General features: G+C 33.7%; 2 protein-coding genes across 3 annotated transcripts in view; one reads left to right on the top strand and one right to left on the bottom strand.

The window, feature by feature from the left end:
* Positions 1-15,539, bottom strand: part of LOC108909647 (flotillin-2) — a 309,055-nt gene that overhangs the window by 37,900 nt on the left and 255,616 nt on the right. The window lies entirely within an intron of this gene.
* On the top strand, positions 6,180-13,395 carry LOC108909641 (glucose dehydrogenase [FAD, quinone]). 2 transcript variants are annotated; one of them, XM_018714028.1, is made up of 6 exons: positions 6,180-6,459; positions 7,164-7,238; positions 7,293-7,589; positions 7,916-8,249; positions 8,308-9,187; positions 12,892-13,395. In XM_018714028.1, exons 3-6 carry the CDS (start codon positions 7,299-7,301, stop codon positions 13,256-13,258), a joined length of 1,872 nt encoding a protein of 623 aa, XP_018569544.1. In that variant the 5' UTR covers positions 6,180-6,459; positions 7,164-7,238; positions 7,293-7,298; the 3' UTR covers positions 13,259-13,395. The 2 variants fall into 2 exon arrangements, with proteins under 2 accessions (XP_018569544.1, XP_018569545.1); XM_018714029.1 differs by lacking the exon at positions 7,164-7,238.

Consider the following 15,539-nt stretch of genomic DNA (forward strand, 5'->3'; position numbering starts at 1 on the left):
CCCTCCCGCGCTAGCCTAAGGGCCACCTTAGCAAAGCGCATCCCAGGCTGCATAGCCGCACTACCCTACCCAACCATACCACACATAAACATGACACTACCCCCGGGGTTTACACAGACGAGCCGGCGAAGCAAGAAGAGCGCCAGAAGAAAGGGCCCTAGCCGGCGGGGCCCAGCCAGGACAAAAGGAGGTCCCACAAAGCGCCTACACCGGCCGCATTTGCGGTCGGGGTAGACGACGGATGGGGCCCACCTACGAAGGCTGTCCAGGCCTACACGAGATGAGGCAGGATAAAGAGGGATAATCCCCCTCGATCCCAAATCATTGAGGCCAATTTCTAGCCATGGAATAATGGCGGCGGCGGTCTTACGTACGTCACAAGATTAATGACAAGGCCGGGCTTGAAAATTTGTATATTCATAACGAAAAAATGTTTTCAGGAGTAAGAAATCTGAGGGTGGTGGACTGCTCCATTATGCCCTACATAGTCAGCGGTAATACGAATGCTCCTGTGATAATGATTGCTGAAAAGGCTTCGGACATGATAAAAGAGGACTGGGGAGTCTTACATGAGTACGTAGATTCCAGCGAGGAAGACGAAGACGAGGAACCAACAATTGAACTACTCGAAGCAGGTAAATTGTATATAACATTGATACGATGAAAACTTACCACCTATTGGTTCTGCCTCTATTTGCAAGTGTTAAATATGCATAAAGATGAGCGGCTAACCACAGTTTTCCGCAACGTTTGCATACACACTGTACTTTCACACAACGCAGTTAAAATGATAATCTAGAAAAATAAATGAATTCACTTAAACATTTCAGTTCATTAATAAAAGACACGTACGTAACGAAAACCAAAGTAGAACTGAGGATTACTTAATTAAAACTGAACTAAATACATTTTCTATTTACTACAAAATACACAGAAGCAGCATTTATGACCACAATTATTCACCTGTGCTATCTTTATGTAAGAACTGTTCCAGAAGTTTTCAATAAGTTTTAACGATTTTGATTATTATTAATTTTAAATGCCGTTCCGTAATTTCAAATATTTTGAATAGTGAAATACTATTGACAAATAAAACACACCACAGAAATCCTCTCCAAGTTTGTTTCTCTCTTATAATAAGGTTTAATTATTATTCTGTTTAATATTTTTTATATCTAGATGGTCCCGTTGAGAAGAAACCACCCAAAGTTGTGGAGAAGCCTGTGCGAGTTATGGAAAAAACTCCACCGAAAAGAGATATGGACTATTGGTAATAGAAATGTCATCATACCAAATAACTCTTCGTGACAGAAGATAATAAAAACTATAACATTTATAGAATACTACATATGTACAATATTAGGAATTCTATTACGTACCTACTTAGATTTTTATACCCGCTTATTATTGCAGTTAACAGCTTTTTAGTTTTTTTTTAATATACGAGTATGTCTAACAACTATAACGCTATTTTTTAATAAAATTACATTAACATATCTAAAATGTGGCGGTTTTTATATCCCACATAAATGTACTATAAAGATCCAATGATGTACAGGGTGATTCCCCCCCCCCAATAACTTTTTTGTTTTTAGATACATTAGATTGATTTAAAAACTAAAAGAAAACTTTCTTTAAGAAATTTTCAAATTAACTGAAAAGGAATATTCAGTTACAAACCACTTAAAACTTAAAACTGAATGGAAGTATTTTAAAATAGGGAATAATTGATGTTGCAGCTATTTATTAACAATAACTTATTGTATACCCTCCCTCCGACAATAGTCCAAAGTTTTTCAACTTTAAAACGGTTAACGAAAATTTTTAAGAAATCCAATGGGGTAAATGCTTTACAAATTCGCTTCTCACTACACGGGTCTCGGAAACGGTAAGAGGTACAAAGTAGTTTAAATGGGGGCAAAGTTGCGTAATCAGGGGACCAACATTATGCCTCTAAAAGACTAACACGATTAGTTTTCGAAATATTTGAAATTTAGAAATCCGTTTTCATTTCAGCTTTGTTTGAGGTGATACTGAAAAAGAAGAACACTTTCCCATGGCCACTTTTTGCCCTCTATCGAATGACATAATCAATTTTTAAATGTAACGTTTCGTCTCTCCAGGACCATCATCAACTTCATTTTTTTAAATACGACCCTAGAAATTTTATTACATTTTTTGCAAGCCTTCGTGATCCCCAATATTGTACTGCCTCAGCCCGAACCAAATTCAGACGTTTTGTCTCGAAAAATTAATCTTCGGTGTATTCGTTCCAAATTTATCTAAATTTTTTATTTAGATTTCTTGGTTTATTGAATTATCGTACACTGTAAGTGTCGTTGGACCCTGTGAAATCCATCTAGTTATTTAAACTATTACCACCACGCGTTACAATAACACATATATTATTATTAACTATTACCATCACTTGGTCATACATAACTCAATAAGTTGTTACGTCAAAATTAAAACATTACAATTTTAATTTTATTATGACAAATTAATTCTTAAAAATGCATATGAACAACCAAAACGTCAACTGAATATAATTCTTTAAACAATTTCAGTAAATGTTCAAAAACATTTTCGTTTTGGCAAAGACTGAAAATGAAGATCATATATCGGAATTTATTATATCTGTAACCGCAACTGTGGAAGAGAATGTCAGATATATTTGTATGAATATCCTGAAAAAAATAGATCGGAATTTGTTTGAATCTTCAGCACTTGAGAAGCCCAGAAATGACTATGGGACACGGGAATAAAACTTTAATAATTTTTTATTTTAATTAGGGATCATGAAAGCTTGCAAAAATGTAATAAAATTTCTAGGGTCGTATCTAAAAAAATGAAGTTGATAATGGTCCTGGAGAGAAGAAACGTTACACATAAAAATTGATTAAGCCATTCGATAGAAGGCAAAAAGTGTTCTTCTTTTTTCAATATCACCTCAAACAAGGCTAAAATGAAACAAAAACGGATTTTTTCGGAAAGAGTTGCGTTGGCTTAGCTTCTTTTTTACTTTTCTTTGTATTTTTACACTTTTTACAATTTTGTACGCCCTTCTGATATTTTTTTTTTAAACATATATACAGTGTATCCTACCGGGAATCGCCGCCATCGATATCTCGAAATGTACTTATTTGAAAAATTTGAAAATATGGCAAGTTATTAAAATTGGTGAGGGAAACACAACTAAAATATTTACAAGGTCATAGCACTTCCGGTTATACCGGAAGTCGGCGCCATCTTCGTTATTTTAAATGCATTTTTGGATTCTACTTGAAATTCTAAGGTCACTTTGTATAACAAACCTAGTTCCTAAAATTTGTAGTTTTTGAGATATTGACATTTTTATGAAAAATTTGACAGGTGCAAGGGTTGTGCGAGCGCCTCTGTATTTTATTCCAGCAATTAGATATCAATTTGAGATTCGGTATGTGAGTAGAACACGTATGGAACAAACTTCCAAAATATCCATAAATTAGAAAATATGATACCGAGTGTTTAATTTTCGACTATACATTTTGATAACTTCAAAGAGTTCTAACTTTGTTAACTTAAATGGAACACCCTGTATTTTTTGACCTATCTTGTGCAGAAATTAATTATCTTTCACGTGATGTAGACATTGTAGGGGCTGTGGTTACTAATCTTAGAGATAATTGCAATTTTTACTTTTATTTTTCAATTTTTCAAGTTAACTTAATTTTACCAAGGGGTCTATGAGTAGGAGCAATCGTTATTGACAAGCAAGCTATTAAACAACGAGTTGTCAAAGTGTGTAGTAAAATTTTAGTAATGAGAATTATTTTAATTTGTTTATTATTTTTACGGACAATGTAACAAAGCAATATCAAGAACGTGATACATTTGCAGCGCGATATCCAGGCCAAGTAAACCGCTAAAGCGGAGTATGTATATCAAAACGTCTAGTAGAATTTTTCTGAAATTTCGGCTCTATCATAGTAAAATCAGATAGATGAATACCTGTTGTGGATAATGATTTTGTTAAACACATTTGGTATTTGGTTCTACAGGTTATACAGTGACGTTGCAAAGAACTCCTGTAACATTATGGGAAAGTCACATTAAAAAAAAACTAGTTGAAACTAAAGACAAAATAGAATCGGTACTAGATAAATTTCTAATGCAATAAATGTTCAAAATTCCGGCCTGCAACTTCCAAGCATTTCTCACATCTATGAATGAATCCTTCATGAGTAGCTCGTCTAATTAACAGTGGAGATAGGATTTTGGAACGCATCTCTGACCCTCTGAATGCAGTCTTCCTTTGTAGTTAGTGGAGCTTCGTAGACTTTGGACTTTATAGTTCCCCAAACAAAATAGTCTAAAATAGATAAATCTGGCGAACGAGGAGGCCACAAGAAAGATTCATTATTTGCAATTCACTGATCGTAGAAACTCTGCTGAAGAAAATTGTTAACTATATAACCATTATGTGGAGGTGCGCCATCATGTTGATAAAATAACTTCCTGTGTTCTTCTAAATTCAAATTTTCTAAATAGTTGTTATCAAGATTTTGTAAGATATGCAGATACCTTTCACCTACAATAAAATATTATTACTAAGTTTTAATTAATTTTATCACATTCTTTTACTTACTATTTAAATTATTATCATAAAATTCTAGTGCCACGACTTCATTATTTCTTATGGCACAGTAAACATTAAATTGCCAACTATTTTGGAAATTTCGTTCCCGAGTTACATGCGGATTTGTGTCACACCAGTAATGCGAATTATGTCTATTAAATAATCCATTTTTTGTAAACTTGGATTCATCACTCCATATAATATTGTCCAAAAAGGAAATGTCATCTTGGTATCTCATCAACATAAACTCACAAAACTGAATCCGTTTTAAAAAGTCTGCTTCGTTTAATTTTTGCACCATATGTAAAGAATATGGGTGAAATTTATGTTTATGAAGAATTCTATGAATCGAACTTTTGGCGAGACCAGATTCCAGTGCCGCTTGCTTAATTGACATAGTTGGAAATGCTCTAAAGTAACCTAATATTGCAATTTCGACATTTTCATTATCCACAACAGGTTTTCTTCTATCCGGTTTTATTACTACAGATCCGAAATTTCTAAAATTTTCTACCAGACGCTTTACTGTACTTCGCGAGGGCTTTACCTTGTCTGGATATCGTACTGCAAATGTATCACATGTTCTTGATATTACTTTGTTACATTGTCCGTAAATAATAAATAAATTAAAATAATCCTCATTACTAAAATTTAAACGCTGGCCAGGTATATTGTGTAATAATTGCTTCTTTACTATACACTATTATTTGACAACTTATTGTTGTTTGATAGTTTGATTGTCAATAACGATTGTTCCTACCCATAGGCCCTTTGATAAAGTTAAGTTAATGTGAAAATTGAAGATAAAGTAAAAAATTGCAATTATCTCTAAAATTAGTAACAACAGTCCCTACAATGCCTACATCACGTGAAAGATAATTAATTTCTGCACAAGATAGGCCAAAAAAATACGGGGTGTTCCATTTAAGTTAACAAAGATATAACTCTTTGAAGTTATCAAAATGTACAGTCGAAAATTAAACACTCGGTATCATATTTTATAATTGATGGATATTCTGGAAGATTGTTCCATACGTGTACTACTCACATACCGAATCTCAAATTGATATCTAATTGCTGGAATAAAATACAGAGGACCTCGCACAACCCTTGCATCTGTCAAATTTTTCATAAAAATGTCAATATCTCAAAAACTACAAACTTTAGGAACTAGGTTTGTTATACAACGTGACCTTAGAATTTCAAGTAGAATCCAAAAATGCAAAAATATATAGGGTGTTCCATTTAAAATAACGAAGATAGCATCGACTTCCGGTATAACCGGAAGTACTATGACCTTGAAAATATTTTAGTTGTATTGCACCCACTGACTTTGATAAGTTGCCAAATTTTTAAATTTTTCGAATAAGTACTTTTCCAGATATCGATCGCGACGATTCCCGGTGGGATACACTGTATACATTATACATACATGAATAAAGACATTCAATACACTCCGGTAAATTTGTTATGTACGATTTAAAAAGGGAATAATAAGTGAAAGGTCAGTTAATTTCCAACACATTTCCGTTTATTTTAAAACAACGGATTTGCGTTTCAATGCCGGTAAGACTAAAGTCGCTTTAGCTTTATTTTCGTGTGCAAAGTGCTCTGGACATCTTGAATTCAAGGCGTACTGCCGTCACTCACCTTGATGAGACATCAGTAAACTCCAAGCTCCGAACCAACCCGTTTCACAGGCAGAATACATTTTAAATTAAATTCCGTGTCGGTATCGACCATTTAAATCGTGCTAGTGCCCAAAGAAGGACTATCTTTGATGCTCGGAAAAGTGTGTGATATTGGAACCAACTGATCACCGCGATACGCCAAACCAAAGAGTAAGTGAATTCACACATTCATTACTACAATTTCATAGCAGTGTACAGGGTGCTTACAAAATTCGAGATGATTTCTAAATATTACATAAATCGAGATATAAATTAATAATTAATAAAAAAAATTGCACAATAAGCCCAAAAACTTCTCTTTGACATCGATACTGTCGATTGAACTAAACTACTATACAAAAATTGAACCAGCAATTTTTCTGTACGACCACAGAATCCATCTCGTTTTATGTACCTAGTCCTATGTAAGTTTTAACAATTATTATGATTATTATTAATTTAAAGCTCTGTTTTGCAAATTTAACGATTCTGAATTACATTCCACCTATCACAAGTTTACAAACAACCTTTTTTCTTTTTTCTTTTCAATTGCATATTTGAAAATTATAGTTTACTTTAACAATATGATAGGTTCCGTTTCTTTTTTTAACACCACAGCTAAAATTAAGAATTTAAACAGAAAATATTTGCATTATCATCAAATCTAAGTACCTACTAGATGTTGGACATTGAACGTTGATGTTAAATATTTTATAAAGATTTTAAAATGTAATTAAAAGTAGCAATATACAACTAATAATAACATGTTATGGGCGAAAATATTGTAATTACACTAGATATGAAGGACGGTACATTTAATGTTATTCGCAATTATTTTTTACTTATTTTACCATATGATTATTTACAATTCGCAGGTCAGCGACATCGACAGTTCGCCTTAGGATATATTCAGCTTAAGAAGGCCACCATCAACTCGAGGCCGACTTTGTGTAAATTTTTATGAATAAAATCAGTCCTTTCGATAAAATTCGTTCGGATTTCAGCTACCAATGGATCCGGCCCTCGGAATAGCCGACCCCTGCCCCAACAACGTCCAGGGATCTCCGGCGCACCTATTTTTGACTCTGATCAATGCATTGATGGCCGCCAAGTGTCCCTTAGGATCTCCCGACAGTTACCCGGAAGACTACGGCCCTAAGCTGAGCGAGAACGAAAAATTCGACTTTATAATAGTCGGCGGCGGAACGGCAGGTTCAGTTCTGGCCAACAGACTGACAGAAAATGGGAAGTGGAAGGTTCTGGTGCTCGAAGCTGGAGGATATCCATCTGCCACCAGCGACGTAAGGCAGATATTTGTTTTAGATATTCGTAGGGCTTTTCTAATACAGGTTTTTAAAGCTTAGGAAACAAAAAAAGTCGTATCGAAACAGTAGGTTTCCAAATTAGAATTTGCCCAGGGTCTCATTATGCCATTGATATACACTCTACAAATAATATATGGTAGTAGCATTTATTTGTTTACTTGCACATTTCGAGCAAAGCAATTAAAGCTTACCTTGATTAAAAAACACTTAAAACTCCACTCTTAACTAGTACAGTTTTAATATAATACAGTTGTTTGCATGGAAAATGGGCCCAAATTCTCTATACGTAACCTATATCCCAGGTGCCGGCGATGCTTTTCAGCCTCCAGGGCAGCCACGAAGACTACCAATACCAAACCGAGCCCTCGGACACCTCCTGTTTAGGCTTCAAGGACAGGAGATGCAACTGGCCAAGGGGAAAACTGCTGGGGGGCTGCAGCAGTATCAATGCCATGATCTATCTGAGAGGACACAAGAAGGACTACGACCGATGGATGGAAATGGGGAACCCAGGGTGGGACTGGGATAGCGTGCTGCCGCATTTCAAGGCCTTGGAGAATTTGCAGGTGCCTCATTTAGTTAACAGCACGCAGTACGGCCGGGATGGTTTCCAGACGCTCTCTTGGTACGACTCAGGTTAATTAAATTTAAAAAAAAAAGAGAAAAAACTAGCTAAAAAATCCCTGTTTTTCAGGACAACCTATGAAGGAATCGGTGAAAGAGGGAGCTAAGGAATTAGGCTACCCCACGATGCAAGAAGAAGACTCCCTAAAGCTTCTCGGCTACCTGGAGACGCTGTCCATCACCGAGCAAGGGACTAGGATGAACTCAGCTAAGGCTTTTCTAGGAAAAGTAAAGGACAGGAAAAATTTGCACGTCGCCGTGAACTCCTTCGTGACAAGGGTACTTATCGACGAAGACACTAAGACAGCCAGAGGTGTTCAGGTCAAAGTGGGGGATAAAACATTGAAAGTTTACGCTGAAAGGGAGGTTATCTTATCGGGAGGTGTCATAAACTCCCCCCAGCTGCTGATGCTGTCCGGAATAGGTCCAAAAGCTCACCTGGACAGTCTGGGAATACCCGTGATCAAAGATTTGCCGGTAGGGGAGAACTTACAAGACCACACCATGTTCATAGGCAATTATTTCACTTTGGACAAAAGCGCCGTCGCCGCGCAAAGACCCGTCATTGACGACGTGTACAATTATTTCATGCACAGAACCGGGGACATTTCTGAGATCTTCGTAACCAACCTGCTGGGCTTTATCAACACCAGAGGCGATGCGGATCGTCCGAACGTTCAGTTTTTGCACGTGGGTTTTAAGCCGAACGACCGTTATCTTATCGGGGAGATGCTAAGATCTTTTAACGTAGAAGAAGTCACCGCTAAGAGTTTTTTGGAAGTCGGTTTCGAGACGCCGAGGATGAGCATTTATCCCATAGTGCTCAAACCCAAGTCTAGGGGAAAGGTATTGTTGAAGAGTGTGGATCCCATGGAGAAACCGCTTATTTACTCGGGGTATTTCACGGATGAAGACGATGAGGATCTGGAACTGACCCTTGAGGGAATAAGGTATGAAAACACGTACCAGTAAAATTATACTACTTTGTGATATCCATTATGAAATTTCATGGTTTCTTCTTCTATCGACGCATTACAAAGTGGTATAGAATTTAAACAGGTAACTTCAGCAGGTGATCGAGTAAAATATTTTAAGAAAAAAATTTCATATGTACGTGTATATAATTTTTTCTTACCATCTCGAATTATAGGTATTAATCCAATTACCAAAATATTCAGTGGGTTGATATTTTGGGATTCATCGAACTCAGCGAATTATCCCAATTTTTATAAACGTTCTACGACCTATGTTTATATTAACTTTTATCTTATTTTGAGATATTTAATCATCTGGTAAAGTTTGACGTGTACAATTGGGGATACCCGTATTGCTCTACATATAATCCCTATCGTTTCACATTTTCATATGCACGAATGTCAAAATTATAACAGAATTGACTAATTTGTACCAAAAAACGAAGCGTCTCAAAGTGACCAATGTCCCAATAGAAGAGCAGCAAGATTGATTAAACCATATGCTCCATACCAAATTCAGAATTACTATTATTTTCCGATATTATATTTTTACAAGACGACTTACTTTTTTGCTATCAGCATATTTGAATGGAATAAAAAAAACCGCAGAATCGGAATATACAATCAGAAAAACAATTGACCATTGATTTAAAAAACTACAATCGAAAAACTTTTTTGAGATAAACGTCCTTTATTTTTTTAAAGGTTAGTCAAAAATAAGTAGCGATGAAATTGATTTCCGGTCAAATAGGCAGGTGAACAACACCTTTACGTTTGTAATGCGATCATATATCATTTAAGAGTATAATAAAACAACACACCAAATTTCATTAAAATCGGTTCGATAGTTTTCGCTAAATAATTATTTGAAAAAAATTTTGAAATATAATTTTTGAATTTTCAAAATGTTGCAAAATTTTTTCACATAGAAAAGACCGCTCAACCTTTCAAACGGTTTTTGAAAAATTGAAATCGGTTGATTAGGAGGGCCACAGTAAGTTTTTAAGTTAGCACTCTTTTTTTCTATTTTTAAACAATTAAATTACATTTATCAATTTGCAATTTAGTTTTTTCAAAAATTATAATTTTAAAGTACTCGGAAAGACGCTTCTTTTTTTAAAAAAAAAAGTTAAATTCAGTGTATTGGTTCTCAAGACATAAGCGGTCAGTGTTTATCGGCATTTACCGTTAATTTATAGATAATTTAGCAATAATCTTTGATCTTGTGGCTTGGTTTTTCCGAGTTCTAACCTGGGAAAAATTTTCATATCCATAAGTTATCGGCAACATAGGTAAATCAGCGGAAAAGCTGTCGCTCGCACGCGAGAAAAAGTGACTCAAAACACGAAACATTTTTAACATTAAGGTGATGTTTCGCATTGTATTAGCTATGTCCTGACCAAATTTGCAACTCACTCGGTTTCTATTAAAATTTACATTTTAAAAAATTTAGAAAGGGACAAATTTACGTGTTTATTGTCCTTTTATTTTCTGTAGACTAATTTCTCATCAAATTTGTAGTCAGTCAATATTCTAACACAATTTTACACACGTTTTTTAGTACAAATTTTTATTATGGCATTGTAAAAACCAGAATCATAATAGACTAGGGCCAATCTGTCGAAAACCCCACTTCTTGGATGTAAGAGGGGGCAAGCAAATTTTCAAATATTTTCAAAATTGCAAAAATGTTTAAAAAAATTTTTAAAAGTAGCATTTTATCTGAGTTTTTTACTTATATCTTGAAACCTATACAAATTGGAATAATATTGAAAAGGAAAAAAAGTTTTAGAATTGAATTTTGCACAATATACTGTAAGTTAAAAATGTTTAAATTTATTACCGATGTTGCAAAATAACAATAATTGATGAAATAAACGCAAAATAAAACTTTATTGGATAATTTTTTTTTTAATATTTTAATAGAAAAGACCGCTCAACCTTTCAAATGGTTTTTGAAAAATTGAAATCGATTAATTAAGACGGCACAGTAAATTTTTAAAATTAAAACTCTTTTTTTATTTTTAAACAATTAGATTACATTTATCAATTTGCAATTTAGTTTTTTCAAAAATTATAATTTTAAGATACTCGAAACGACGCTTATTTTAAAAAAAAGTTAAATTCCGTTTATTGGTTCTCGAGATATAAGCGGTCAAAGTTTATCAGCATTTACTGTTAATTTATAAACAATTTAGCAATAATCTTTGATCCAGTGGCTTCGTTTTTCCGAGTTCTAAGCTGGAAAAAATTTTCATATCCATAAGTTATCGGCAACATAGATAAATCAACGGAAAAGCTGTCGCTCGCACGCGCGAAAAGTGACTCAAAACACGAAAAGTGGGGGAGGGGGCTTTCGCTCCGAGACTGAATTCGGAGGTTCAAAATGCGAAGGTACGAAAAAAATTGCATTATCTCGGCTTCTAATGGACCAATTTCGATCTTTTTTTTAATCCGATGTCTCGCGAGCCAAGGAATTCGAATATCGTAATGCCAACTGTCTAATTTGCACATATTTTGTTATAAACAAAGTTTATTATTTATGCATTAAATATACCTGCTGTATATTTTACCCTATGCTAATGCATTTTTTCAATGAAAAAATTCGTTTACATATGTATTTCAACGCTCTGAATATGAATGTATTTAGTTACAATTATGACAATTATTATTTAAATAACTTTTATTTAAACAAATTAAAAAAAAATTATTTGGAAATTATTTTTTTGTTAATTAGAGGTAAAATTTAGACAAAATAGTACTTTAAAATTATAATTTTTGAAAAAAAAATAAATTGCAAATCGATAAATGTAATCTAATTGTATAAAAATTAAAAAAAGAGTGTTAACTTTAAAAATTTACTGTCGCCGTCCTAATCAACCGATTTCAATTTTTCAAAAACCATTTCAAAATAGTACTTTAAAATTATAATTTTTGAAAAAAAAAAATAAATTGCAAATCGATAAATGTAATCTAATTGTTTAAAAATTAAAAAAAGAGTGGTAACTTTAAAAATTTACTGTCGCCGTCCTAATCAACCGATTTCAATTTTTCAAAAACCATTTGGAAGGTTGAGCGGTCTTTTCTATGTGAACAAATTTTGCACCATTTTGAAAATTCGAAAATTATGTCAAAAAATTATTTTGCGAAAACTATTGAACCGTTTTTAATGAAATTCGGTGTGCTGTTTTATTATACTCTAAAGTTTTTTTTTACCAAAATTAGAATGTCCTTGGGGCAATTAAAATATTTTTAAAAAATTATCCAAAAAATTTTTACCTTTTTTTCATCAATTATTGCTATTTTGCGGTAATAAATTTAAACATTTTTAACTTATATGTTAAATTGTAAAACTTTTTCCTCTTCAATATTCATCCAAAATGTATAGGTTCCAAGATATAAGTAAATAAACTCAGATAAAATAGGTATTATTTAAAAACATTTTTGCAATTTTGAATATGTTCCGGACCTCGCCCAGATCTAGGGATCTACACTTTTATTATGTGAGTTGTACTGAAGGTAATCCAGAAAAAATTTGCTTGCCCCTTCTCACATCCACCTCAAAACAGATCTGCTCTGGACTAGTGGGCTAAACTGTTTTTTTTTTTTTTTTGTAAAATATGCGGAAATACAATGCTAAACTCGTAATGAAACATCACAAAGTTAATAATTTTTCACAGGTACATAGAAAGGCTGCTAGACACCGAAGCTCTGTCGAAGTACAATCCAAAAATGATAAACGTGCGGGTATCCGGATGTGAAGATCTCGAATTCAGATCTGACGCCTACTGGAGGTGCATGATCAAACATCTGACGTCCACGATGTACCACCACGTCGGCACATGCAAGATGGGTCCCGAGGGGGACGCCACCGCCGTCGTCGACCCCAGACTCAAGGTACATGGGGTGAAGAATCTGCGGGTGGTTGACGCCAGCGTCATGCCCGAAATTGTCAGCGTGAATACCAACGCGCCCTCGCTGATGATCGGACACAAAGCGGGAGAGATGGTCATCGAGGACTGGTGGTTGAGACACGACGAATTTTAGGAGTGTAAACAGTGCGTTTCCAGCCGTAACCAGTGGCGGTTTCTACATACCTATATACGTATATTCAATGTATTTATTACCAGAAATTAGAAAAAATTAATATTATCAAAAATATATTTGTTGCTTTTATTGTAAAATGCGAATTTTGTTATGTAATAGCCATGGAGGTCAATTTTTAAACTATCTTTAAAGGTTACAGACGATATTCGTATTCGTATCTAAAATAACGGCTTGAAATACAACAGGAATAGAGGGTGTGATATCTATTTTTCTTAGTTTGTACTTTTACGTTGAAAAATTCCCCAAAAATTGAGAAGTATCTCTATCAGCACGTAACTCATCGTACAGCACACGGACAGGACCGTTCCAGTGAAAATATTTTGATCCATAATTGAACTTAAATTATTCACGAAAAAAAAAACGCAAAGATAGAACTTTTTCGTATAAGACTTTTTTATTACAAATATCGTTAGGAAGCTGTAGTTTAAATTTTATAGATTATACACGCCACACCCTGTATCGAGGGGCGATCCGCTGATGTAATCTTCGTACGTTTGCCCTGGAATCTTTATGTAATCTACGTAATCTTATCTGTAATCTATGTAATCTATCTGTAATCTACGTAATCTTATCTGTAATCCTCGCTGTAATCTATGTAATCAGCTAATGAATTTCGTCGATGTAGTCGTTGTACAACGCCCCCCTCCCCCCCTTCTTCATTTTCCAAAGAATGCCACAGAAACCTCGACAGAAACCTATATGGTGCGATTGGTGTGTTCCGAAGGGCAATCCGCCAAGGAAAAAACAGACGAAGATTACAAAATTTCTGAAATCTCTTGTAATGTATCTGCAGATTTCAATATCAATTCAAAAAATATTACAAATTTCATATAAATAATCAAGATTACAACACATTTCAGGAGATTTCAGAGTTATTTTAGTAGATTTCAATGATTACTTAAGATTTCAATAGGATTATTAGAAATTAAAAGAATATTTCAAAATTTCTTAATAAGGTTTCAAGGAATACGGGAAGATTACAATAAGTTTTGAATGTCCATTTGAACAAAAATAATTGAATTAACTTCAAATGTCATTCATTTCATTCATTAACAGTAGTACTTTGATTAAGAATTTCCAGTATCAGGCATTTTTTGGGCAAAAATTGTAACATTCTGATTAAGTTTTTTGTTCGAATGAACGTTAAAAACATTTTGTCATGACAAAAATGATAATGCTATTTTGAAAGTAGGTAAGTATTTTCCCAAAAACTAATAAATAAAAAATATATTAAGCTTTTATTAATACTTGCATTTAATACTTTACTTGTATACAGTGTGTTTAAAAAAGACGCGGCAATATTTAAGGGAGTGATTGCTCAGGTCAGTTTATAAAAAAAGTCCTATAAACATAGGTCCGCAAACGCTTCGTTACCGATCTACAGAATGTGAAATTTCATTAAAAAACAGTAAAAATTAAATTTCTCTAAAACGCAGCCCCTTATTATTACCTACTACAAACAACAGTATGTACCACATTTCAAAAATCAATCAAATTTGATAATTTGAATTTCTTTGTTCAATAATTTAAATTTCTCAATTAAAACAACATTGGGTTTAGGTGCGCAATAAAATGTTTTTTATTTTTTTACTCAATAACGGTGTGACGTACGGTGCGTATAATCTGAGGAAAGCTTTCTTCTTCATAATTGAACAAGGAATTAAAAAATTATATTTTTAGAAAAACCAGCGGGGTCCTATTTTTTTCATTAAAAATAGCTAGTCACTGGTAAGACTAAAAAATCGTTTTGTATTGCAAAGTACGCGTCTGCCATAGCTATTGACAGGCCTAAAATTTCATTATAATATCAAGAGGTTTTGGAGAAATTTAATTTTTACTGTTTTTTTAATGAAATTTCAACATTCTGTAGATCGGTAACGAAGCGTTTGCGGACGTATGTTTATAGGAACTTTTTTTTATAAAATGATCTGGGCAATCGCCCCCTTAAATATTGCCGCGTCTTTTTTAAATACACTGTATACAGGTAAAGTATTAAATACAAGTGTTAATAAAAGCTTAAAATATTTCTTATTATTTATTTTTTGGGAAAATGTTTATTTTATGTTACTTCTATTTTTTTATTTTTATTAGTTTATTGGATTATTATATTTTTATCTTTCAATAAAAATATATACTTACCTACTTTCAAAATGGCGTTATCATTTTTGTCATGACAAAAAGTTTTTAACGTTCATTCGAACAAAAACTTAATCAGAATGTT

Source organism: Anoplophora glabripennis, unplaced genomic scaffold (genome assembly GCF_000390285.2).
Source record: "Anoplophora glabripennis isolate ALB-LARVAE unplaced genomic scaffold, Agla_2.0 scaffold529, whole genome shotgun sequence".
Lineage (NCBI taxonomy): Eukaryota > Metazoa > Arthropoda > Insecta > Coleoptera > Cerambycidae > Anoplophora > Anoplophora glabripennis.

Excerpts from the sequence above, each read along its gene's own strand:
- LOC108909641 (XM_018714028.1), top strand. The coding sequence starts at position 7,299 with ATGGATCCGGCCCTCGGAATAGCCGACCCCTGCCCCAACAACGTCCAG. Across the intron at positions 8,250-8,307 it reads GCTCTCTTGGTACGACTCAG|GACAACCTATGAAGGAATCG; the intron begins GTTAATTAAATT and ends CCTGTTTTTCAG. Across the intron at positions 9,188-12,891 it reads CTGACCCTTGAGGGAATAAG|GTACATAGAAAGGCTGCTAG; the intron begins GTATGAAAACAC and ends AATTTTTCACAG.